General features: G+C 28.1%; 1 protein-coding gene across 2 annotated transcripts in view; it reads right to left on the bottom strand.

The window, feature by feature from the left end:
- LOC123299259 (GTP-binding protein REM 1) overlaps positions 1–27,413 on the bottom strand; it is a 152,823-nt gene that overhangs the window by 22,653 nt on the left and 102,757 nt on the right. For both annotated transcript variants that reach the window (XM_044881593.1, XM_044881594.1), the window contains exon 3: positions 23,426–23,800. In XM_044881593.1, the coding sequence (XP_044737528.1) occupies positions 23,426–23,800 (375 nt within the window). The remainder of the gene's footprint in view (positions 1–23,425; positions 23,801–27,413) is intronic.

The following is a 27,413-nucleotide window of genomic DNA, read 5'->3' as shown; positions in this document are numbered from 1 at the left end:
TACGCACATACGTACACACACACACACACACAGACATCACATTAAAAAGGTTATGCATGTACAAATAGAAAGAGGAAAATAGGCTTAGTACGTGGTGAAAACATATCTTGCGACTGTCATAGTTTTGAGACATTCTGTAGATTATCACCATTACCTTATCGGTACCAGTTTTGGATCCTATCACGTTCATATAATATATTAAATAATATGATCAATTTATTATAGGTTAAAATATTCCTATTATTTTCTCATGTTTATATACAATTTGATTACTATTTATTGTTATTCACCGAAAACAATGAATAACATATAACAATCAACATTAAATTTACGTTTGGCATGTTTGGTTATCATTTAAAAATATATGTATTTTTATGTTCCATAAAATAATTGTAAGTAGTTATAATTTAAATTGATCCGGAAACAATTAATACCATTTTCATTGTAAAATGACTGTTTTAATATCCGTACATTTGTATTAATATAATTTAAACGGTAGGTACATGAGAAAGGAGAAAAGTATACCCTTTAGGGTATTTTAAAATATTATAAGGTACAATATCAATATTAATACAGTAAAAGTTACTAATAAAGGAAAATGAAAGAAACTCGCTCGCTTTTTGCTAAGACCTCATGGTTTGTGTTTCTTAGGTAAATATCATTAGTAAGGCATGAGCTAGTGGTGCAAATGTTTCTATTTGTTAATAAACAATATATTGTTAATTAAATGAAACACTTAAAAAATTAGTAATTAGGCCACATGTATGACGTAAATGTTAAGTGTTTGTCAAATAATCGAAAACTATTATACATGTATAACGTATACGTAATTCAAGTTGCCTATTTATTAATATTGTAAGTCAACTTTTTTAACATTAACCTTTCTATTATTTGTAACATCTTTAACTTTACTAATTACAATATTGGTAGATACAGTGTATGCGTTGGCATAATCTTTGTTTCATTGACATTAATTTAAGATCGTTTATATTCCTAAAACGTAGATTGGAGTGTTAAGACCATCGACCAAAACGCCAAAATTTTCCTTTTTCATTCCCGTAAAAATGTATATAGTCATATAAACCGAAAAATATGTAACAACGCGGAACGCGTGTGGTTATTTCCAAAATAGAGAATTGTAAATATGGAATGAATTAATTTTCCATTCAAATAAATTTTGATGGCTATTTTCGAAGTGTACGAAGTCTTTAAGGAGGCCGAGAATTGATTTTAAATTATAAGTTTATTGGGCTCTATAATTTTTTTATATTTGTTTTTTTTGGAAAGTTGTCAGCTTTTAATAAATAATAGCATACTAAAAATTTGGTTTATGATTCATGGTGGTTGGTTTGTGTTATTTATCGAATATCATAAATTTTTTGTTTTATGAAATGACACTCCCTTAAGATTACAAGAAATGTCCATTTACGCAATTTAAATTTAATATATGCGTATAAAATCAAGTTTATTAACGTCTATATGAATAAAAAATAAATCTGAATGGCTGTAAAAGTAAATAAAAGTATAAATTATTTTTATAAACATTTTGACATTTTTCTTGGAGTTTAATTTACTCGAAAATACACTTTACCGAATCTTCTTTTTTATTGAATCGATGGTTTGTAAAGCTAGAAGGATGAGTTCTTCCCGACAAAATGCCTGTGCGTATAACAGTGTGTCGTGAAAATTTTAAAAAATAATTGGTTTCTTGAGGTGACCTCCAAAGTTTTCCAGAATTTTTAAGATTCACTATTTGAGAAGTGTGTGGAGAAAATGTAGGAGCATAACACAATGTTTTATAGTGCATGGAAGTTTTCGAAAACCATTTTAAATTGGATAGAGCATCTGAAACTAAACGATACCGGAAAGTCCGAGAAATTTCTAAGAAGTTTCAAAACATTACAGAATGGTCTATAAAGTTTTATGACTACCGAAGAGGTCTTTGAATTTTCTGAGCAAATAAAAAAGTTTAATACTAAAAGGTTAAAATGCTCTAGAAAATCAAGATGCTTTCAAGGTCTTTGAATTTTCTGAGCAAATAAAAAAGTTTAATACTAAAAGGTTAAAATGCTCTAGAAAATCAAGATGCCGGTAATAACGAAGCTTTGATCACGAAATTTCCACCTAGCTATATCTATATGGAGTTTATGTGTCTATTTGCACCAGGTTATTTTTGCTGCCGAATCTATTTTTGTTGTTTAAAACTTTTTAATAAATTTATGTTCAAATAATTTTTCATTATTTCGATAAAATTATTATTATCATAAAAGTTTACAATAATGTAGGCGGAATAATTGAACATGTCAATTCTCAAAGTATATATGAAAACAGAATTAATTAATAATAGGTTAAAAGGTTTTTACATAAATACATTTTCGTGATAAAACTTCATTTTTCATTTATATATAAAAATGTTCAAACCAAGTTTATACATAAATTTTCATTGAAAAATGTATACAGAAAAAGTAAGGAAATTTTAAAAAGAGATAACCAATTTCAACATTTTAACTTCTTAAATTTTTTTAAATATGTTATTTTTTATAGTAACGTAGCATCAAAACGGCAGGGTTGATTTTGAATATTAAGGTATAGTTAAATTTATTGGACGTTCGGCCTGGCTAGACTTATGTAACGATCTTGTAACGGATACGAAAATCAAATTACTATAAACTAGATTGATACCCGCCCGCTTCACTGGGTTTAAAAGTAAAAACCACCGCTTTATAGCCTCCACCCTCTCTTGATATACACAATTTTCAATTTTTTTAAATGTAAAATAGTCATAATTCATTGAGTATATCAGAATAGTTGGCCATGATTTGTTTGACAATTACTATTTTAAAGTTTTACACAATTCTTTAATTTATGGTTCAAAATGATAATTATAGATGGATCAGATCTATATAAATGTCAAATTAAATAAAATTTTTTTATTTGTTATATTTTTTTTTAAATATATCTTTATAAATTATAGTTCATTTGATATTCTGATATATCAGCTATATTGGCTGCACAGTTTCATTAAGAACCATTCGCTAGTTTTAGCGTGAAAGCGTAACAAACAAACAAACAAACATGCTTACTTTCACATTTATAATACATATAGGGATATAGGGATATAGGGAAATATGGGTAGGGAAAGGAGAATTGGGGGAATAGGGATAGGGATTATCTAAATAATTAATGGTGTTTTGTTGTTGCATCTATAATTTTCCATGGTTACATGTTTTGAAATAAATTAGAATTCAGTTAGTAAAATTTGATTTTCAAAGTTCTATTTTTATTTCTCCAATATGGTCTTAGCATTTCATACGTAGGACACCAGATCCTACAATCTCAATAAATAAAAACCGTTTGGAAATATATTAAAATGAATTTCAACTAAAATAGGTCCAAAAAAGTTATTCAATTTTAAAATGAGGACCTGATTTTTTAAGCAACGTGTATTATAGTGTTACAGAATTGAAGTATTTTGTTTACTTTCTAAAAAAAAATACTCTTAAAGTATCGTATCGTGAACAATTTGTATGAAATTATTTCTTTTAATTTTTTTTGCTACAAATATACTCTAAAGAAATATTTTTATTTTGTTTTACATTGAAATAATAAGTAGTTAATTTATAATTTTTAATTATGGTTTAATTAATTCTCTTTGACATTTTTTCTATTATAATTTTAAAAGTATTCTAGCTAAAGAATAATATGATACAATTATTTAATTATTATTTCCTTATTTATAGCAACATCAAGTTATGGACAAAGATAAATTTTTTAAAGCGATTTTTCCGATTTTGAATGGAATATATATACTGTGAAATGGATATCTCGATAACATTACTTCTGAACGGATTTCAGACTGCTCGTTGAGTTCGTTTTTGGCAAGTTTAAATAACGTAATGCGGTTTTTGTGAAAATTGCGGAAAAATTTTATGTCAAATTTTTAGATCTAACCTCGGAAGAACAATGACATATTAACAATGACTATAAAATCCGGATGAATAATTACAGTAGCTGGCTAATATTTACCATCTATGTTTAAGCTAAGTATTACTATTTGCGCATAATTTTAGATAAGTTGAAACAATTTTACTAGAAATAGGTAACATATTTTTTAACAAGTGGCTCAATTGACAATTCAAATGCCCTTTTGTTCCTTTAATAAAAAGTAATCTTCTTCAAAAAATATATAAAATATTTCGAATGTTATTGAAAATGGTGAAAAAATTGTTTGATATATTCCCATTCGGGTAATAAATTATCAAATGTTGCGTTAATGGTAAAAAAGAAGAGATACAATCTATGACAAATGAAACACAAATGTATTCTTGAATACATTTTATAGATACTACTGTGTTAAATTGATAAAAACAAATTTATTAAAATATATTTTTCATCTGTGTATTATTGATGGAAAATACAAAGTGTAACAAAAATGACTCAAAAAAGCAATAACTCCATTTTTTCGACAATTCGCTAGTATTACATCTCACCTTTAGAGCAGGCAAAATCTCATGTTTGGAGCAAGCAAAAATCACTTTCCTCTTTCAATTCAACGTTCGTGTTAAACATGATAAATGTCGGCTACAAAGTACCAACTCCGAGTCAACGTAATCCCAGTGTATGGATCATAGATTAAAAGTTGGTCGAAATAAGATACAAATATGACTTGAACACAATTCTAAATATTCTTATTTTGTTAAAAAATGTCAAATTTCAGGGTACATTTTTTTTGTGACAATCTGTATTCCTACTGTATTTGTTAAATGATTATGAAAATATTATGATTTATTAAATATTATTTTTCTTGTAAACAAAAATAATAATTACAGGCTTTCCAGTTCACAAAAACAAGCTACATGCGATTACACCTTCTTTTTCTATAAACTATCATTTATTTATTATCCAACATGGAGGTGAACAAAATCATATTACGCTTTAAAAAAAAAAGATAACAATTTGTTAATAAAAATTTAACCCATTTCATATTCAAAAAGGAGGAGGTTTTCAATTCGACTGTAGTTTTTTAATGTTTGTTAGCTCAGAACTGTCGATTGGGAGAACCGATTTTGAGAATTCTTTTTTATTTGAAAGCTGGTGCTTCCGGTGTGCTCCCAATGACTGCCATTTTTTTCTTATTCTTAGCAATTATTTGAATGAAACGTAGTTTTTCTTTTCCAACCTTGTATATAAACCTCACCAATCATTATCTTACAATAAAAGATACTGATGACTGCTTCAAATCAAAGAGTCAAGAAATGAAAAACGATTTAATGTTATTGTCGGTATAAAATATAAAGTATTCATTATTATAGGATTTTTTACACAAACGTATTTTTTTATCATCCTTTTGTAAAAGTTACAGAATAAATTCTATAAAAAAGTATTTTTCCATAATATAAACGTGATTTTATAAAATATTGTTAGATTATATTATAGGAGAAAAAATGTTTCTTTTATCTAAACATGATTTTCTTGTTTATTTATTTTTGAAATAATCTATTAGAAAATGCTATTTAGAAAATTTTTAATATTTTATAATCATAATGATCCTGATTATTTTCAATAAATTATTATTTGTCTTATTACCATGTAAATATGAAATATATCATAGTATATTAAGTTTAGTCCCAAGTTTGTAACATTTAAAAAAATTGATGCTACGAAAAAAATGTGTTTTGGTATATGTGTTCCTAGAATCAGCTAATTAGTCCGTTTTCGGTTGTCCGTTCGTCCGTCTATGAACACGATTACTCAAAAACGAAAAAGAATATCAAGCTGAAATTCTTACAGCGCATTCCGGACGAAAAAAGTGAGTCGAGTTCGTAAATGCGCAACATAGGTTAATTGGGTCTTGGGTACGTAGGACCCATATTATAAACCGTTGGAGAACGAAAGTTTAAATGTAAAAAATGTTCCTTATAAAAAAATAAGCAACTTTTGTAAGAAACATTTTTTTGTAAACATCACTGTTTATTCATTAGGGCGCATATTAGATGCAAAATTTTATAGTATGTATTAATATGGGATTATCAGTTTTGTCTGTGTGACATGTATAGATCTATATACATCTTTATATATATACATCTTTATATATATGTAATGTGATAGCGTAATCAACACTGTCTATACATGGTATTTCAACAATTAACTCAGTTATTTGTTTGTTTTCACTTGTTAATATTAATTTTAATAATAATTATAATTAACACGATAATAATTTTCTATGAATAGTTCAAAAGAATATACAACCACCTTGCGAAATATATAAAGCTCATTTTATGAAAAATTACTTGGATAGCAGCCTTAATGAGGAAGATTAGTCTTCAAAGAAAGCTTAAAATGGAAATTTCCTTTGGAAACTCAATTTCGAATGTTTTCACAATTACAATACTGACATTTATTTGTTTCAAAGAGGGTAAAAGCACTCAACGACACTTGATTTTATTATATTTAAAAAAAATAAATAATAATAAACATTTGTCTTTAATATAATTTCAAAACTTAAGATTGTTTTTATTTTGATTTGAAGCATTTTGATTAAATGAAAGTAGCATCACTAGCTTTGCTCTAGATTGTTATACTTATACAAAATCATAAAGTTTTTACGCTATAAAACGAATAAATAAAAACAATATTCTTTTATTATCACAACAAAGCAACATGTCGTCTTCAATTACTTCTATAACTGTAATGTATAATATAAAGCAGGCGCTAGATAGAGTTGAGTGTGAACAAAATTCGAGGACTGCATTTTGTCAATTGATTCTTGTTAAGAAGAGCTTATAGACTAATATTCCGAATGTTGCCAGAAACCCTATTGGTTCAATTTTTGTATAGGAATAATTTTTATATTTAAACTTTTTCACTTGATTGAATGAGCAAAAAATGCGCCATTTTAAAATTGGCATATCTCGACCAATTTTGTAGCTAGAAAGTCGAAAAAAAATTAAAGTGTGCACAGTGAAATTTTTTAAATTTGATTCATAGTTTGCTTGTAATGTGTAAAAAACTGATTAAAATCCCCAACAACCATCCAAAAAAGAGGGTTAAGTCTGAGCCTCTGAGTGGCCGATTTTTTGGTCCGAGATTTTACAACCTTATTATTCTATAACTGTGAAAAATTTCAAAGATGCAACACTTGTTTCTTTATTAACTTCCTAGAGGAAACCTTTTCAATGTGATGTCTGTGTGTGTGTGTATACGTACGTGTGTATGTTCGCTCGGATTCTTTCGCCTAAATTATCTCGCGAACCAGTTATGACATTAATACGTGACCTGGCTTATTCGACACGTGATTGCGTATTTAAGAACTGAAAGAGTTTTCAGCATAATTAGTTGAGTCTTTTTTTAATGGTAAAAACTGGAAAAAACTGAATAAACAGAATTTGAAAAGTGGATAAAATACATCATTTATCTATGGAGATAATGATCGTTCCAGCTGCAGTACATGTTCGAAGAATAATCTATGAAGGCTAACATGACCTTTTTTTAAGTGTTTTTCCCCCCTCTGGGAAGTTAGTCGTACGGACTACAAGGGTCGCACTCACAAGACTTCAGTATCACACCGAGCGACTATGTACTGCCAATATTTACCATGATTTTTTATTTAATTTTGTTGTTCGAATAAGAAAAATCGACTACGGACCCAATACTTATTATAAAAATTGTATACACTTTGATGTAATGACAAAATAAATATGGTTATGACGTTAGAATATTAAAGGAATAAAATTGCGATTTACCAAGATGATAAACGTTGAGATGTGTTGCAAAGAATAATATTATATGGTGTTATACTACTCAACCACATTTGGCATAACAAAATAAGAATAAAAGATTACTTTGAAAATGTTTAATAACATCCAAATAGTGTATGTACGTTCAAGTTGTAGTTCTTACCTCCATACAGTGAGTACTGATTTCTGTACAAAAGTAATATACCGGTTATATTTCGAAATCAATGCTGATTATCATCAAATAATTACTTTTTGATATTCTCTATCATTTATTTGCATGTAGAGGATATTTTGTATGGGGAACCATAAGTGCGGCATTTACAACTGTTGTTGCCCGTAGGCTTAATTTTGGCGGAAGCCCACTTAAGGGGATTGAAATTATTAAGAAAAATGTGAAAAATATGTAAATTATAAGTAAAACATACAATTAACGGAGTTGATTGACCTGATATAGAAAGTGTTGAATGTCAGTGTTTGCATTATTTTTAATAAATTAGATAATTTAAAAAAACCAGCACAATTATGGCGGATTTTTGGTCGTCATTTGTTTTGCTTTTCGAAAATTTTCGAACGGATTTTCTAGAAATTTGTTCGTTTTTCAAAAATCTGACACAAGACCATTTAGTTGAAGCTACCTAAAATTTTCAACTCCCTATCTTTTATAGTTTAAGAGAAAATGGATACCATAGTTTTGCCTTAATTTTCATCTTCACGGGTAAACAGTGATGTTCCAACAGTCAGTAAAAAATTGTTCCAAAAAAATTGTTTATTTTTTTATAGGCAACATTTTTTACATTCGAACTTTTGTTCTATCTCTTAAGCTTTACAAAATGGGTCCTGTGGACCCAAGACCCAGTTGACCTATGTTGCCCACTTAGGAACTCAAACTCACCTTTTACGTTCTGAGCACGCTATAAAAATTTCAAATTGATATATTTTTCCGTTTTTTAGTTATCGTGTTAACAGACGGACATAAGAAATTGACTAATTAAATAATTTAGGAATTTTATGTTTCCTCTTTAAAAATTCGTCCATGCATCAAAGTCTAGGTTTTTAACCAACTTTGGAAACAAATTTTGAAAAAAATCGTTCGCTTGTACAATTTCTTGTCATCGCACCCAAATATATTCTCAATAAGATTTAACGTTTTGAAAAGTATCTTCTAAATTCGGCCAGGTAATGACTTGTATAATTTAGCTTCATAGTCAAGTCGACTGCCTTTGATTTTGGTCACCTAGACTGCCTAAACGGTAAATATGGTACTGAGACCAATCTTGCGATCGACTTGTTAAATTTTAGCTCTATTAGGGATTATAGCTTCAATATCCTGAGCTTAAAATCGAAAAATGAAATTTTTACACGTATCGTTTGAAGATTGGCTCACTATTAGAGTCGCCATCTGTATGTCTACCTAAAACAATCTCTACTTACATTAAGTATGTATTGTATATGGAAGTTTTGGGGACAAATCTTCATAACATTTTTAGTTTTGATTTTTTATAGCATTTCCAGATGTGTATAATAAGTAGAATATGTAATTTACAAAATTAATATTTTTGATCATTTTATGAGGTATTTATTGTTCCGCATCAATAAGCGTTAAAAACATGATAATGTATTTTAAAAAAGTTTTTTTTTTGCTATTTTGTAATTAAAAATACTGTCCAATTATTTTTTAATAAAACTTTTTATCATAATAATTAGTATGTAATATATGAACTATATAATTTGTATTTAACACGCTTTGATCGAATGTTTTCCTACCTAATTCAACATCATAATTTTAGTAATATGCTGTTAGTAAAAAAGGCAATATAATTCTGTGTACATAAGTACATACTAAATTTAAAAATTAAATTTAAATTTACAAAATTTAAAGCTTTTTTTTAAATTTATTATTTATTTTAAATTTTTTCGGGTACGGAACCCTAAACTCGCACTTGAAACAAATCTAAGAACACTTTTCTTAAATTACCTCTTTTCTTAAAACCTTTTCCAAATTGTACCGATTTTGAAGATCATCTCCAATTTTGTAGTTATTTGGGTACGTAACCCTTAGCTCGCACTTGAAACATAGCTAAGAAGATTCTCCATAAAATTGACTTTCAAACGAAACAAAAAAATATAAATCGGTTCTTCCGTTTAGAAAGACAGACACACACATATAGCGCTAAAACTTATAACACCCTTTTTTTAGTTCGGTGGTTAAAAATAACTTTTACTGAGATCGATGATTCTTTTTCTTGACAACGGGATCGGAGAAATTCGTGATAATAAAATTCACGTCGAACAATAGCAGAATGATCGATTTGAATAAAAAGAAAATTGGATAAATATGAAAACGTATCATCCATCTACCGTTTCCCATAAAGCCAATGTTAAATATGCCTACTTTTGAAGTCATTTATTTAGTTAAATAATCGTGCAACTCCCAATAAAATTTTCAGGATCGATTTAGACTAAGTAAAATTACATATAAAAAAAATTAAGCCTTTTATTCAACGTTACCCTGGCGCTCGTACCTTTTGATGTATATTTTCTAGCAACTAGTCCTTTTTTATTTGTGTATTTAGATCAGTATAGATAAATAAGAATTAATAAATTTTCAGATGATTCAAGTTTTCTATTAAATAAAAAAAAATTATAAAAATTGCGTGCTTTTTTATCAATTCTGAGATAATAATTTTATAAATTTTTTTATTCTATTAAGTGAAAAGAAAATTGTCGACAGCACACAACAAACAGTGTTTGTATGTTTGTAGCACGTTTATAGGAACAACATGTCAAGATGTTACAGATAATTATGTTAGTATAAATGTAGTAAGTTTTTTCACCAGAAAACAACTTTTACATTTATGAATAAATGTAAGGAAAAAATTATTTTCTTTCATTTACAAAATAAATAAAAAAAGTTTTCACCAATACACAATAAAAAGAATCATATTCACTGCTATCTTTGGAACAATATAAAATTAACCAGGATAATTGGCACCAAATATGTATTGAGGAGTCAAAAAACTTTCATTTTTCGAGATATATGTCAGTGCCCGTATTTTGTAACTTTTTATCGACGACTGCTGATATCGTTAATCGAGATATACGAATGTAATTCAGAACAATAGTCATAATACTGATGTATCAGAATAAATGGTCATTTTGGAGGGATTAGTAGCTTATGCTAAAATGTGCATGGAAACGACTTCCCTCGTAGCTTATCTCTATTGCTTTTCGAATAATTTACGAAACCTTTCTTAGAAAATATTTGATTTAGAGTAAAAATTATCCATTTTTATTTATCCATAATTACCTGCAGAGGATTGCAGTTATCACTACAATAACTAAAAAACGAAAACGTTTGCTTTTCTATAAATTCTAGTCCGTCCATAAATACAACCGATACGCTCTGACGGACCACTTGTACCTAACATTAGAAGCAAACCACTGTATATATCCTTCAGATCCTTGTGTACTTTAAGCCATCCCAATTCTATAACACCAGCCTTACGCAAACTCCATGGACAATTGTTTAATCGAATGTCAATGATTTTTATTAAAAAATTGAAATAAAAATCTGATTCAGTTAAATACCATCAATATTCTACCAACAAAAAGCAATACTGACAATATTATTCTAAAAAAATTTCCAGTATTATGAATCGCACAAGAACACACTAAAGGCATCTTTAAAAAAGCAGATCAAAAACAAAATCAATAAATTAAATTAAAATTTTGAATGGTGACTCTCGTATCTGTTTTTTTACATAAAATATATAACAAATTGTTAACATTAAATTTGCACACGGGAAATTTGTGTTTTTCCATGTTTTTCATTAATCTATGGTAGCTTGTTACACTTAGCGTTTGTTTATTTGTTTTTTCAATATGATCAATTAAAATAAACAAATGAATAACTCTTGATTACTATGTTTGTTTCATTTTATAACTTTGTTTGTACAACTTTTTATTGGAAAAACTTGTCGCCAAATTATATATTGTAGTATTAGATAAAGCCTTGTTTACAATAGTCGGTACAGATCCGAATGCCATTTAGCTACTTTTTGCTGTCCCAAAAATTATTCAGATTTAAATTTGGCCCCTGAATATGCTTAAGGAATTTTATACAGGGTTGTCTAGTAAGATGTTACCACTTATCTGCATTTGACTATCTTTGTTTTTACACCGACATCATTGTGTTAAGGTACTAAGAGCCCACATATGTATAGAGTAATATCTTACTGAACAGCCCTATATTTTGCTTTTTGCTTCTAAGCTCGGCAGATACTAAATTTAATGTTTCTTAGAAAATTTGACCCGTCTGCTTTATCGGACAATTACAATATTAGAAATACAATATTGAGTTAATAATGTCTAATGAAACCCTCTCGATCTATCTTGAATTTCTATCTCACTTCCGTCTTCGTCAGCAGAATTAGTTTTCCGAATTAAATCATCATTTCTAAAGGAAGGCCAAAGAGGAGTGTGGATGGGCATTTTGGTATTCACACTCTTAAAGATTTGTATGGTAACTAAAGCCTGAGTGTTTAAGGCTATCGATCTGGCTTCAACCTACAATCTCTTTGCTCTTTTATCAAATTATTCAATTGTAAAATTACATAAAAAATTAACAAATAATTAAAAGAAATTTTTCTTAATAATTTTTAGTAATGTTTCGAAAAAATAAAAATGAAATAAAAAACATGCAACTTCTCTATTGTTGTTTATTCTCATACAAAAGATATATCATATCTGGTAAGACTCAAATTCAACGATTCACTTTCTTGTATTTTTTTCGATTCGGCTGGAATTGTTCTATTAATAAATAGGCAACTTGTATTACGTATATGTGAGTGTTTGTCAAATAATCTAAAAACTGTTTGTTATACATGTCTAAAATATAATATGTAGTAAAAGTTACTTATTCATTAATTTTTTATGTGAACTTTTACATGGACCATTATTTAATTAACAATTTATTGTTTATTAACAAGTACAAATATTTGCGTGACTAACTGGTTTAAAAATGATCTTTGACGCCCAAGAAACTTATTGAACCAGGTTTTAGCAAAAAGTGAACAGTTGATTTCATTTTCCTTAAGTTGAAACATCCTGTACTGTACTACTACTACGCCTACGGTAGCATAAAACAATATTATAGTATATGCTGAAATACGTGCATTGTGATATTTTTATCGCATATATATATTTTAATTAAAGGTATCATTTTATCAATTTTCTAACCACGAATGTAGGTACGACGAACATGGATGTCTGTTCGTCTATCGTACCAGGTTTTCAAGCATGGCTATGATGAGTGAATGTTTTTGTGTTATTCATTAAATATGAAATATAAATTTATTATGCTCTAATACATTTTATTTTGTGTGTAAAGCTTAAGCTTTGAATTATTAATAATGCTTGATTATATGGTAGATTTCTTATTAACTGAACATTTTCAACAACTGAATAAGTGTTTTCTACAACTGCTTCTGTAAGAATTTAATCGCGAGAGATTGAAGAAAAAAACTAACCGTACCATGTTTGCACTTATTTACAAAAATTATGTGGGCGTAATCCTGATATCTTTTTAAATACTCTAATATTTTCTTTACTCTAAAATTGATGTATGTTTCTTCTTTTTCCTATTCTAAAAAGAAAAAGAACCACTTTCCGAGACGAGACGAGATACGAATTGCCGGATTAGAGAACCGTTTTTTAAATTAGAATACGATATAAAACAAATATTAATTATTTTTTTAAATACCATGGAAATCATAAATGAATCTGATGTATTTATTGTTCATAAATAAGGGCTGACTGACCAGCCCTATTCTAACATCTTACTGACTGTCAATCATAACTGTTATTTATATGCAATATACAATCTGTATAACAATTTTCAGCTTTAGTAAATTCATTTTAAACTGCACCGTCGATAGCATATTTCTGACCCCTGTTCGATCGTTTTCTTGGCGCAAATGATCAGCTTTAGTAAATTCAACGAACGCAATAAAGATTTTAGCTGTTTCTAAAATTGTTAACCATTTTTCTGTTTATTAAGATTTTATCTTCTTAAATTTTTAAATTTTTTTTAAGAAATACTTTTTGTGTAACCTTTATCGATTTATTAACACTAAGTTTAATTTCTAGGCTTCTTGAACAAGAAAAAAAAACAATATGCTATTCCAGGAAAAATAACAAAATATAGTACCTATTAATTTAAAATTATTTTCTGTATTCCGTGTGTAGTAGTTTCACACGTTATATAGTGTAGCATAAATTTTGCATGTTTTAATAATTTTTGTTAATGCATCATCAATCTCTGCTATATTTTTGTCACGCTATAACTTAACAAGTTTTTCTATTAGGTAGTATTAAATTACCTTAATTAATAAAATTGGTTTTTTTTATTAAATATTTCGAACAAAAGAATGGACATGAGAAACGATTTTCAATATTTTAATCAGTAATTGAAATTTAAAAGTCCCGAAAATAGGTCGAGTTTTTACAATCATTGCTAACTATCAACGACCACACAAAATTTCTTTATTCATTGATTGGGCCATTATTTACCAATTTAAAAGGTCATTTTCCCACTTTCCCACAGAGCAAACTTTAATTATTGAAAAGTTCAAGGCCACAATAAATTGATATTCGAATTAAATTTTTGTAATAATTAATATTAAGATAATATACATATATTAATTAATTAACCTAGATTTAAGGAGGTTTGTATATTGAATAATAGTAGATACATACAAATCTGCTTAGTTCACTTCAATGATTGTAATGCTTAACTATAGGCGATTATTAGCAATGGTAATGCATAATTATTATTAAATTATTGTCATAAGGTGTTCGAAATATGGATTGATTTATATTATCAATTATGTAGGGTAGTAATATTACGTTAGAGGGTAAGTTTAGGATATCTCCCTGAAGCAATCTAATTTCTGATGTTACAAAAATAAAAATAAAATAAATTTGTATGCCATGTTTTTCTAACGATCTAAATGGTATAAAATAATAAAAAGCTATTAAAATACTTCGAATTAAATTGGAAACAAAGGGCACAGCAGACAATACACACGGCATTACTAAGAAAACTGAGAAAATTAGGGTAGTTTTCCCATCCCCAAAGCACTCCAAATAATAACAGTAAAAACAAATCAAAATTTCACCTTGAAAATCGTCTCCCGAGGGTTTTCGGAGTCGCATGAATTTGAGGTCAAAAACCAACTGAATGTAGTTACATCCCCATTAAACCAAATTTGGTGGTAACAACATAAAGTTGCTTTTTGACCTTGAATTTATGAAAAGTGGCCCCAAAAACTACCAAGAAACGATTTCCGAAGTGAAATTTAGAATTCTCTAAATGATTATCATTGTCACGCCTAGGAGTGTTTTTAATGAGATTGCAATCGTATTCAGTTGGTTTTTAACTTTATGATCAGCGATCTCGAAAGCCCACGGGAGACGATTTTCGAGATGAAATTTTGATTTGTTTTCAATGTTACTATTTAGAGTGCTTTGGGGTTGGGAACTACCTAATTTTCTCAAAGGTTAGCACGGCTGAATGTTCCTGAAAGTCTAAGGAACACGTTTAAAAAAAAAATTTGAAATCGGAGCTGATCCATCACTTTTCCACATTTTCCGGCTTATTAGATGTACTAATAGTAAAAAAAATTGTTCATAAAAATTATTTTACTACGTATGGTTCAATTTATATGAAAACAACTCTAAATAAAATACATTTATTTACAATGCATTTTACTGATTTTAATATTATTAAACTTTAAGCCAAAATGTATTTTAAGATAATTACGTCATTATACAATGTTTTATAGTAAAGTATACGTATTATATATATTTGTGTTTATATATAAGAGATAGAATAAACTAAACTCGTTGAGAAAATCAATGTTTACGATTATAAACTAGCTGTAAGATTCTGTCAAGCTGTAAAATTCTGTCAAGACGAGGAGATTAGTATTTCAGTGTTCACTAAAATGAAGGGAGCATTGCGAGTGAATCGCGTGGGTCTAAGCATGGAAAAGAATGTTTTTAATTTTTCGAATAATTTGACTTGGCCATTCACAGAAGTTGCCATTGATTTTTTTGGATTATGAATACCCTTATTTTAACCAGGTTTTGCTACTTACAATACATTTGCATTTCGTTTTTGAGAAAAAAATATAGCAGTTGTTTTGAAAAATGGAAGTTTAATTTTTGAACCGCTCAGTGAATTTTTCTTATTCTTTCAAGGAGGTAAACATTCTTGTCAATATTTAAATTAAAAATATTATAATATACTTCTTTACAAAGTTTCAACCAATTTAGCGGTATAAACTAAGCTTTCAACTTAGTTTTAGATTTGTCCATTTTATCGTTTTTACGGAAAAAACTGGTATGATAAAATTATTTTGTCTTTTTTAAACTCAAAATGTAGGAAATTCGTAATGCAAAATGCGTCATTTTATACGGTTGTAGTTGATATATTACACAAGAGGTTAAAATGGCCATGTTTATAGTTAAGCTATTATCGTTAACAAATATAGATAACTTTATTTTATATTTGAACATAATTCTGTGTAATAAAATAATCTAAAGTTTGTCAATGTTAAAAAAGAGAAATATTTGTCTTCCAATGATATTCTTTAATTGTTTATAAAGTAACAAACAACTTTTGTTAGAAGCATTTTCCGAAAAATTTAGTAGAATAATTAAAGAGAATTGAAAAACAAAACTCGAACCAAGACTTGAGCCCGAACTTCTTGCATTCACGCCAAGCGCCTTACCTAATAAGAATTGCGGATTCCGATATCTTTTGTATTCTGTTATTTTGTTATTTAAATCTCCTGATATAACTTGTTTGATAGTTTTGGACGGAATTCCTATTGGGCGGAAAGTATTTGACATTGGATATTCAAAAACACATACAATAGACATGTTTTATACACAGCCGTCATGTAGAATATAGAGCTTATTTACTTGTTGCTTGACTTAAATAAAAAGCTTTAATATAAATAATAATTATGCCTCATTTTATGAAAAAGACATTTAACAAAAAGAAAACCGACTTCAAAAGAAAAGAAGTTTTGTGATTTTTAGTGAATCTGAAGTATACACTAATTTTTCACTAAAAAAAATCATCGTAATCGGCTGGCGTGATATTGAGTTATTCGTTCTTTTGTCGTGCATACTTAATGCAAATTTAAGACTTTTATAGTTTTCTCATGGATGCCATGTTCAAAGAACTAGACAAAAATAAAACGGAGCCACACGGGAGCCAGCTTTCAAATAGATAAAGAATCATCAAAATCGATTCACCCAGTCGAAAGTTCTGAGGTAATACACATTACAAAAAAAAATACAGTCGAATCGATAACTTCCTCCTTTTCTGTTTGAAGTCGGTGAAAACATGCATTGTTGATAATTGAATCGTTGTGTACGTGTATTATGTAGACATAATAATGCATCTTGAAAATGCATTATAAATCTTTTGTTTGATAATTTATTTTTTGTTTTGTTTTAATTTGGCGGTCTAATTATAATTTTTTATTTTTAGATTACAAAAAAATAAATATGATAGGTATAAAAAAAACTCTCGTATATTTTTGAACTTATTTCAAACAAATCATTTGTTTGTCCTTATCTCAGGTAATTTAACAATAGCGAGAAAGGCGATATTGAGAGAGCTAATCATTTTACGCTCTGGAACTGGCAAATTTTTAATTGCTCCACTAGCTTAATAGATACTTCCTAGATGACCGAACTTTTCTCGTTATTTTTTATTTTTTTTGGTAAATCGAAACCTAGTAGATCGATGTATTGCCCCCAAAACCCCTGCATACTACATTTCATGAAAATTTCATATATATATATATATATCAACGATCTTGGAAATGGCTCCAACGATTTTCATGAAAATGAGTATGTAGAGGTTTTTTGGGGCGATTTTGGTACGAAGTCAATCTAACAAGGTTTCATTTTAAAAAAACGTCGTTTTATTCGTTTTTTCATGAAAAACTGAAACATACATAGCAAAATATGACTCTTCCTGACATCTATTGGTGTATATCGTAGTTAATGAAATACAATGCAAAATATAACTCTTCCTGATATCTATTGGTGTATATCGTAGTTAATGATTCAAATTGGTATTTGTGTGGAGACATTTAAAACGGTCTTCTATTAGTGATAAAATTTGTGTCTTTTTAAGAAAACCGAGCAAAGCTCGGTCATCCAGATATTATAATATTAAAGAAGATAGATATTTACCAATTTTAAATGGGGGGGGGGTATTCAAATTTTCTGCAACTTTAAAAGCACAGATCTCTCGATATTGTTCATTCTTATTGTTGTTAGCCTAAGTACTTACTACATACATACAAATTTTTGACTTGCTGTAAATAAACAATCTAAAACATGGACGGTAGTTTCAAGTTAAAAGTGCGATATATCATACAATCTTTGTTAATATTAAACTTGTCATACAACCTTTGTTAATATTAAACCGAAAAAGTTCATCATGTAATTAGAAGCGACGTAAAATATACTTGCTATAAATTTTGTTTGTTAAAAAATTTAAAGCTCAATATTTTTTATCAAGTATGAAACTTAAATGAAATTTAACAATGTTTCATATAAAAAATATTATATTGATAATATATTAATTAATGAAAACAAAAATATTTGGTAAAACAACAATAAAAATAGGCTTGTTTACAATATGAAATTATTTATGTAAATGTAAAATTATTAGAATCAATTTCATAAATGCTGAAAAAAATGTTAGAATGTTGAAATGCGTTATAGCAAACAGTGTTCACCTATTATATATGATATTTTTAATTCTTCTTCAATGCTGCAAAATATATTCCAGATAAAATGTATTTCCATAAACGTTTTATTAAAGAGTGTCTCTACATTTACATATCAACGACGATATTGGGAAAATTTTCTTTTCAATAGAAAAGCCAATGTATAGCTTTTACGCAGTAAATAAGTAAGCGGGTTGAACATATTATTTTTTTACAAATGTGGAAAAAGTTTAACTGGTCAAAATTAACAAGACGCAGGGAAATTAGAAATTTGTGAAAACTGTGTGGAAAGACAGTTTTCCAATATCGCGCGAGTAATAATTTTCTTTGCAGATATTTCAAAGAATGATTTTCAATTTTCTAATATATAGTTGTTTTTATCTCATATAAGAAAAATGGAAATATTTGAGAGTAAATTTTTCAAAAGCTTGTTCATCAAATCATTTTTAACATGTTTTTTGTTGCTTGATACGTATTTAGGTATCTAAGTAACAGTATCTAAGAGTAACGGAATCTTTGTTCGTGATTTTGTAACGGAATCTTTTATCGTGCTTATTATTTAATAAGTCTGTCCGATTAACGATTTTATAATATTTATAATTCTTAATTCTGGTAGAAGCGCAGGTAACATTCCATAAAATTAATAAATAATTAATCGTTTAAAAAACTAAAAAACAAGCTTTTGTAAAACTGAACTAAAAAGTAAAAATTATTTCTGTAAGTTAAAAAAAAAAATAGAGTGGAAGAAAAGATTAGCAAGAAAAAATCATTTTATCGTAAAAAAGCGTGGAGTACTTTTAAGATATTTTATAATGACTTTCCTTTAACCAATATTTGTTAATTAAATATTCACAATAATTGAAATCTACCCCCTCCCACGCTTTTTACGATTGAATGATTTTTTTTAATCACGATATTTTTTTAACTCGTAGAAATTGCTTTCTACTTTTTAGTTCAGAACTAAAAGGTTCAAAACTATTATTTTTTCCAGTTAATATAGAGAAACAAAGTTTCTCGCAGATAATAAATTTGACTGAAATAATTTACATGATTACTTACTACATTACTTACTATATTTCAAAAGCTTATGTTACAATCACATTTAGCTTGGTTTTTTTTTCATGTTAGTGTGATAAGTTCTTGATCTAATAGCACACTTTTTTAAGAACATACTCTATATAAAAAGAGTTCTAAAAATAGTTGATACATTTATTTAAGGATGTACAACTCTTTGCTTTTCTGTTAATAAAATATTTACAATAATTGAAATCTAGTACACGCATTTTTTCGATAAAATTATTTTCTACTTTTTAGTTCAACTTTTATTTATAAAAGCGTATTCTTAATGTATTATTTATTTCAAAATTCTTAAAATAAATCGTAATATCTTGATAGTTTTAGGATCGCTAAGCCATTTGGTAGCATATTTTATTAAGGGCAAGAAATATAGAGGCTGCTATCATGGACGCGCCTAAAATTTAAACCCTTATAGTGAACGTTTTTTCTTTTTTACGTTTTTTTGATTGTATCACAATCTTCGAATCGATGAATATCCGTACACCACGATATTTATATAAAAAGATAACTGTTAAAATAATTATATCCGAAAAACGAAAATAAAAACCAGATGGTTTGTGCTCGCATGATGGAAACCTACTATTTTATACAAATTCGAAAAATAATCATTTTGTGATGACAGAGAGTGTAATAACACGTAATTAAGGCTTTCCCGAATCCTGCGGCATCTACTACCGATCCCTGAATTTAAATCCCATGCCCATGGCTCGTACATCCTTTAAATAAAAAAATAAAAACTATAACATTTTATAAAGTAGTTACATGTAGGATAACATAAAAGGCCATTATTGTTTGTTGTTAATCTGACGTATTATATGTTATAGTTGAGAGTAAAATGTTAACTCTATTTTTAGGGCATCCTCATCATGTACTGTAAAATAAATAAATGTTATATTTATGTACCCATAAATATATATGAACAACTGTTGTGGCAACAGATAAAATTGACTTTACTGGAGATTTTGTATTTATTTTTAAAATACTTTTTTTTGTCAATAAATTTTATTTTGTATAGCGTCCATCATATGATTAAATAAATAAAAAAAAATGATTCGAAGCAGGCATTAATCACTGTTGCATTTTGCATTTGGTTTTTTTGTTTGAATTGAGTATTTAGTGAATTTAAATTTCTAAATTATGTCTTCTACAGGGTGTAACAGATAGGATAGGTGTTATTTTCTGTTAAGAGCCCTCGTCAATCATTTGTAGGTTTTGAAGAACAGGCATAGATTTTTTTTGGTCAAAGATTTGATATCTAAAGTATTGCTGACTTATTGTAAATCTCTTTTTCTAGCGAGAATTGATATAGATTGTAGAAGTTGAATGATCTTCATTTCATAGTACTTTTTCAATCATTCAAAGACCTCTCCTAGCAAGAACGAGACCATTTTCGAATACATAAGCTGATTGAAGTTCTTTGATCTTGAGAAAATTGTCTGATTAAAAAATGCAAAAATAGTCGTTAAGTCGTGCGTTATAATGAAGCTCAACTTAGTTTGAATAATTTGAGAGTTTTCATAAAGGATTGGGTATTTTTCTATTATTTGATAATTTTTTTGATCTGTTATGTATGTTATTAAAAATTGAATGACTATACAATACCTTCGTAAAATAATTGTAGGAAGTTTCAACTTCTACGTTTCAAAAAGTGTCAAAGATTTAAAATAGAAAGTAATTGTTAAAAAAAGACATTTTCAAACCGATTCGGCAGTTTTAAGTAAGGTTGCAAACATCGAAAAAAGTTATTCCGGGATAACTTGAAAAGTACTTCAAAAAATGTAGTTACTAAAAGGGGCATAAAATAATGATTTGAAAATTGGTATTTAAAATTTATTAACTCGGCCTGTCGAAGCATTTTAAGAGAAAGGTTACAGGTATTTATGGGTCCGTGTACATAGAATATTATTATTTTTTGATTTAATTAAAAATTGAGGGAATAAATTATAATAGTTGAATATGCAGGACAAATGTTGTGAATTTCGGGACGTTTTCGTAAAATGCAGGACAGTTGGTAGCCCTAGTTATGTGTAAGCTCTCTACTATTTCTTTTTTTTGCTTGGAATGGTAAATAAATTTCTATTCGGTAAAAATTATCCTATTTTTCTTGACATATATTCACGACAAAAGAAAGTTACCATTATCGTTTGAAAATTTACTTTTATAAAATTAAAAAAAGATTTTGGTTCATTAGTGTACACCAAACGCAACCAAACCAAAGTATATAAATGTATTTTTCATATTTAATTAACAGCCAATAGTTTTTTTTTATAATAAAAATAAATCTTTTGTAAATCGTTTAAGAATATTTTTTTGTGTACACATTATTTGGTTTAAAAACATAGCAACTGGAATAATTTTTTTTTTTTTCAAAAATAATAATTAGTCATTTATCACGATGTCAGAATTCGGTTGTAGACATTCGTGTTCCAAGTGTGTGGTATATTTAGAATATTTTTTTTTCGAATTTATTTTAAATATATTTTTATTTATAGATTTTGTTACCATTATAGTTTTGTGAGTTTAAAATCTCGCGGTTGATATAATTGATATTATGTTTGTTGGATATTCAATTAACTTCAACCATTTTTAAGTTAAAAAATATTATTTTCAATTACTAAAATTCGAATGAAAATGCCAAAAAATTTGATATGTACCTACGCGATTAAAAAATGTAAAAATAATTTTATAAGCATTATCTGACGAGAAATTAAATTTTTTCTCTACTTTTGTTATAATAAACTGTATTTAAATTTTGGTTCTAAGTCTAGAAAATCGATTTCGTTTGCAAGCTAATAAATTAACATTTTCAACTGTACTAAAATCGTTTGATTTGAGATCAGCCGGGTGAATTTTTCATTCTAAGAATTTACATATCGTTTTCTTGCTAAAAAATGATTGTCTTCAAAATTGAAGGCCATCTTAATAGGATCGTTGGAGGAACAGTTGGATTAAATTTTTTTTGAGAGGGAAACTTATCAAGACGCCTGGCAATACGTTTAATATAGCCTAAAATAGTGTACTTTGCTTTTTAGTTTGAGCTAAAATGATTTCAATTAAAAATGTTTTAAATTATGACGTTTTGCTGCATAAGAGTGCGCATATAAAAATTACATGACGGAAGAATATTTAAATTTAGCTCCCATGATTTGATTTCATTTATAATAATTTCCTGTATCTATTATTCCATTTTTCTGTGTCTAAAGTTTTATTCAGACTAAGTTAATATTTATTCCAGTATGAATAATTTAGTAACTTGTTGTGTGTTTAAATAATAACAAATTAGTCAACTGTTATTGCATCACTAATGGTTCTTAATTAGTAATGTACTATGAATATGGACGCATTTTGTTAATTTACTAACAGTTTAGTTATTAAAATATTTGCAACCAGGCTAAATTATTAGCATAATCTGAATAAGTGCTATGAATTAATAAAAAGCGTAAATACATCTTATATATTTACAAATTTTAAGTTCGTTTGTGTATGCTTCAAAAACTCAAAAAGTTCTGCATCGATTGAGCTCAAATCTTATACATTGATTGATACGACAATTGTAAATCGATTGGTATACAATCCGCTTCAAAAAAAGCTTTATATATTTTTAAGGCCCGACGCAATGGAACATGAGGGTTGGAAGCGGAGATGAACACCGAATATTTTCAAATATTCCCAAGTAGGGTATCAAATAAAAGGACGTTGTACATTACAAAACTGTAAGTTACCACAATGTGCCACGGAAAGCGTGTTAGGGTACAAATAGTTACAAATAAAAATATACGTGTAGGTACTCACCTTTCTGTCGATCATACGCATTTATACATTCACTTGTCATAAATTGACTAATTAATGCAGTTTTTCCAACGCCTGGTGCACCAATCAGAGCTACATGATAACATTTCGTTTCTTCGTCATCATCATGAACATTACGTTTATCGCCATGATCTTCAGATGATGAACGATGATTATTCAATGTATTATTACTTAAATTTATATTACTTCTTGATATTGTTGTCGTATCTTCTTCAGTAACAACTGTTGTATGGATACCACCTGGTGAACGTGGTGGAGTTTCTCTATCTAATGATAACGGTAAGGCATGATGTCCTGGGCATAAACTCGAACTACGAGATCGACGACGGCGAAATGAATCACCACGATTTACAATTCCTGAAACATTCGAAAATAAATTATTAATAAACTACCTTAAATTGTTGAAATTTTTTATATTTATGGAAATTTATGAATATTTTTTAAATTTCATGTAATGAACCTGTAAATTGACCTCCAGGACCAAGTGGCCAAGTGCCGATAAACCAGAGATGGTTGGAACAAATAATCGGCGAGTTCCTGGGGAAATACGACTGCAATTGCTGCGAAAAGCGTGTGAAAATTCAAACATCAATGACATAAAATTATCTTTCCAATAAAATCTATTTCATTGATGTAAAAAATATTTTTCCTTGTTTTATGTTAATTTAAAGTGCTTCATAGTTCTTATACGCGCTTCCACCATATTTTTCATTATATAACAACTATAAAAAGAACTTGATTTTTTTGGACCAAAATCGATAAAAAAGCGTTAGTCCAATTATTTGAAGGCGTGTAGATTGAATTTCAGTGATGGTTATATGAAATGTTTTGAAGTTGTTTTACAAAATTTATTGTATTTATGGTTTTCTTTTCTTATTGAAATTAGGATAGCGATGGAGTACGCCTGGCATTTGGTTTTACCTTTGGTAACAACGCGTCAGATACTATTCTAATAATTAAAAGAAAACTTTCATAAATCATTTAAGTTTTTCTGTTATTTTAATATGATTTAGTTTTATAATTAAAGAATGTAATTTAAAATGCCTGGAAGAAATTCAGGCGATTTATCAGCGTGCGCATCACGCGTCTGGTTACGAAAGTTCGTTTATGAAAGAAATATCCGAAATCCGATTGTTTGAAAATCAACTGTCAAAAAAATTGCCAGCTCTCGCACCATTATTTTAAAATTTTATTTTTTTATTTAAAATTTTTTCCTTACATTATTAGAGTCATGAATTACTAGTTAGAAAAATAATATACCTACTTAGTGCAATATATCAACGACCTGGAAAAATTATCATATTTATATACTACGAAAAGGAATAAAGTACTGCTAATTCTAGGTTGTTGAGTAAGTCATTATACTTGCTTGTTTTATAAATATCCACTTTACAAACTAAATATAAGGCAAAAATTTTATACAATGTGTTTTTTTTTCGAAAATCTCTCTTTTTAATTCTACTTTTGCAAATTGAATCCGAGAAAAAACTTATCTCTCAAAAAATTTGAGGTGTTTCATAGCTTTTATCCGAAAGTATAATAGATAGAAAGTTGAAAATTGACACGACACCGTAAGAAGTGTATGGCGTTTGCTACAATACTGGTATAGTGACAGATAATGGTATAGAGACCGATTTACTATACTGTCTGTACTAGCAGCAGAATTGTTGTGAAATCGCCAACCAGTACGGGCCTGACATACTACTACATTGATTCGTGTACCATAACTATTGTCAATGTTACTATTCCCTCAATGGTCAAATCTATATGCTGTTCGTACCGATACTGACATAGTGATATCCACAAAAATTTCTTACTGTGTAGTTCAAATTTTTTGGTGTATAGTGCGGAATTTTTTACCAACCCCATCTGATAATATTACGAGCGGGAAGAGGTGATTTTCCCGAGATGAGTTTTCTAACTATGTGGGCTACATTTAAATCGTTGACATTTTGATTTGGATATTCATGTTCACTTTGAATACTTACAAAATTTTTATGGATGCTAGGAGCGAGTAGTTAAAAAATTTAACTATTTATTAAAGTATTTATTATCAGGCAATTCAGCATCAAAAAATTTAATGACTACCTAATTTCAAATAAAAATTTTAATACCTTATTCCTGTTCGTTAAGAAAAATTTGATTTAATTTCTGTGAATATTTGTTTTCAAATGCAGACAATTGGTGTTTTATTTTTACGAAACCAACCTGTTTACTTATGCTTCCACAATAACACCACAAGAATAACCCAGTACCATCATAAATCCATTATATATTTATAACCATAAATACATATACACCTGGCCGTTATATAATATATTTCCTTCTTCGTAGGTATAATGTTACCTGGTTTTACATATTCCTTGAACGTAAGTAGATATTCGCCCGTCAACATATACACATCCTTCTCTCCTTTACACCTTTTACTTATTCAGAATGTATTGTTACATCGTGTCATGAAATATGGGTAAAACATAAACCGGCGTACCTGTATTTGTAATATTTATGAAATAAATTTTACTTTGTATTCAGGATGGATATATTCACATCTTACGTATATAAGAAATCGTAGACATTTAGGTAACTCATCATTTTACTTAAATAGTGAAATATCTACATGCAAGGAAATTTTTATTTATACAGATCCGTTTATTGCTGATAGTATGACCGACAAAAGGGAAGTTCATTATGAAATATCTGCATTTTAATAAAATTAAAAATGATAGACAAGTTATTGGGACTGTCGATAGAAGTGAATACTGAAAACTTTGAAGTAACTCTGTTATTTTCAATTTTTAAATTAATTATTCGTAAGTAAAATTTTATAATTTGGTAATTGAAATTATTAACATACTCGCTAAGTCCGGTCACTTTTCGTAGTGGCTTAGACGGATGAATTATTAAAGGAGTAAATAAAATATTCTAGAAACACATTTGACAACTATATGACTTTCAACTCTTTTTCCAGTTATTTTTAAATATTTGTGCCAGTGAGAATTTCTGGATACAAAGTATAAATAAACATTTTTGGGTAAAAATGCAATGACCGGTCAAAATTTCAAGTCAGTCCATAGACTACTTTCCGAGTTTTGCGATCATAAACATGTTAAATTAAAAAATTTAACACGGATGTTAAATTTTATATGCCTACTTGCTGTGAACTTCCCGCTTTGTCGGGCCACATCCCCGCTTTCACTCCTCCCCCATATCCCCTTGCCTAGGAGTTACAGTTTTCTGATGTACACGTCATGCTCTTTTATTTGATATCCACTTAGGTATATTTGAAACCACCAGCTTATACAAATAGTCATGTATAACACATAGAAATAATTATTTTTTATTTTTTAGTTCAATAAAAGTTTTTTCTTTCCAAAATTATTTGTTAAAACAATTTTTGTTTGCTGTTGTTTTTCTTTAAAATTATTTGGTAATTTGATCGTAAATACCATTTAAAGCCATCATATTAAATCGTAATGACGATAAATTATTATCAGTTTATTATAATTTCAAACATTCGATAAATATTTGATATTTGTTATACTTTATTCCCAATAAATTTTTGTTTTTATATGCAAATTGGGGTCATATTTTCCGGTGACCTTCTAATAAAATAAGTATTTTATAATTCTACATAGTGTTATTGAAATTTAACGTTTTATAATAAAAAATTTTTATTCCATTTTTATGTAAAAAATGTAACATCTGTCATATTCTCATTATACAATTTGTGTTATGCTATAGATTTATCTGGAATTTTGATTGCAAACATATTTTCTAAAATAATGGGTTTACATTAACTAGAATAGTTGGAATACGAGTGTCTATAGTCTGGCACTTTTAAGTAAACAACCGGATGGTTAAAATTAAAAAATAAACAAGCCGTAGAGTCTGGTGTTACCCTTGAGATCTACACGAATAACTTCCCAACATAATGAAGTGTTTAAAAGAAAAAAAACTCGTCCGACTCGTC

Source organism: Chrysoperla carnea, chromosome 4 (genome assembly GCF_905475395.1).
Source record: "Chrysoperla carnea chromosome 4, inChrCarn1.1, whole genome shotgun sequence".
In the NCBI taxonomy this organism is placed as follows: Eukaryota; Metazoa; Arthropoda; class Insecta; order Neuroptera; family Chrysopidae; genus Chrysoperla; species Chrysoperla carnea.
The sequence above is the reverse complement of the archived record's forward strand: the minus strand, read 5'-3'. Positions and strand labels throughout refer to the sequence as shown.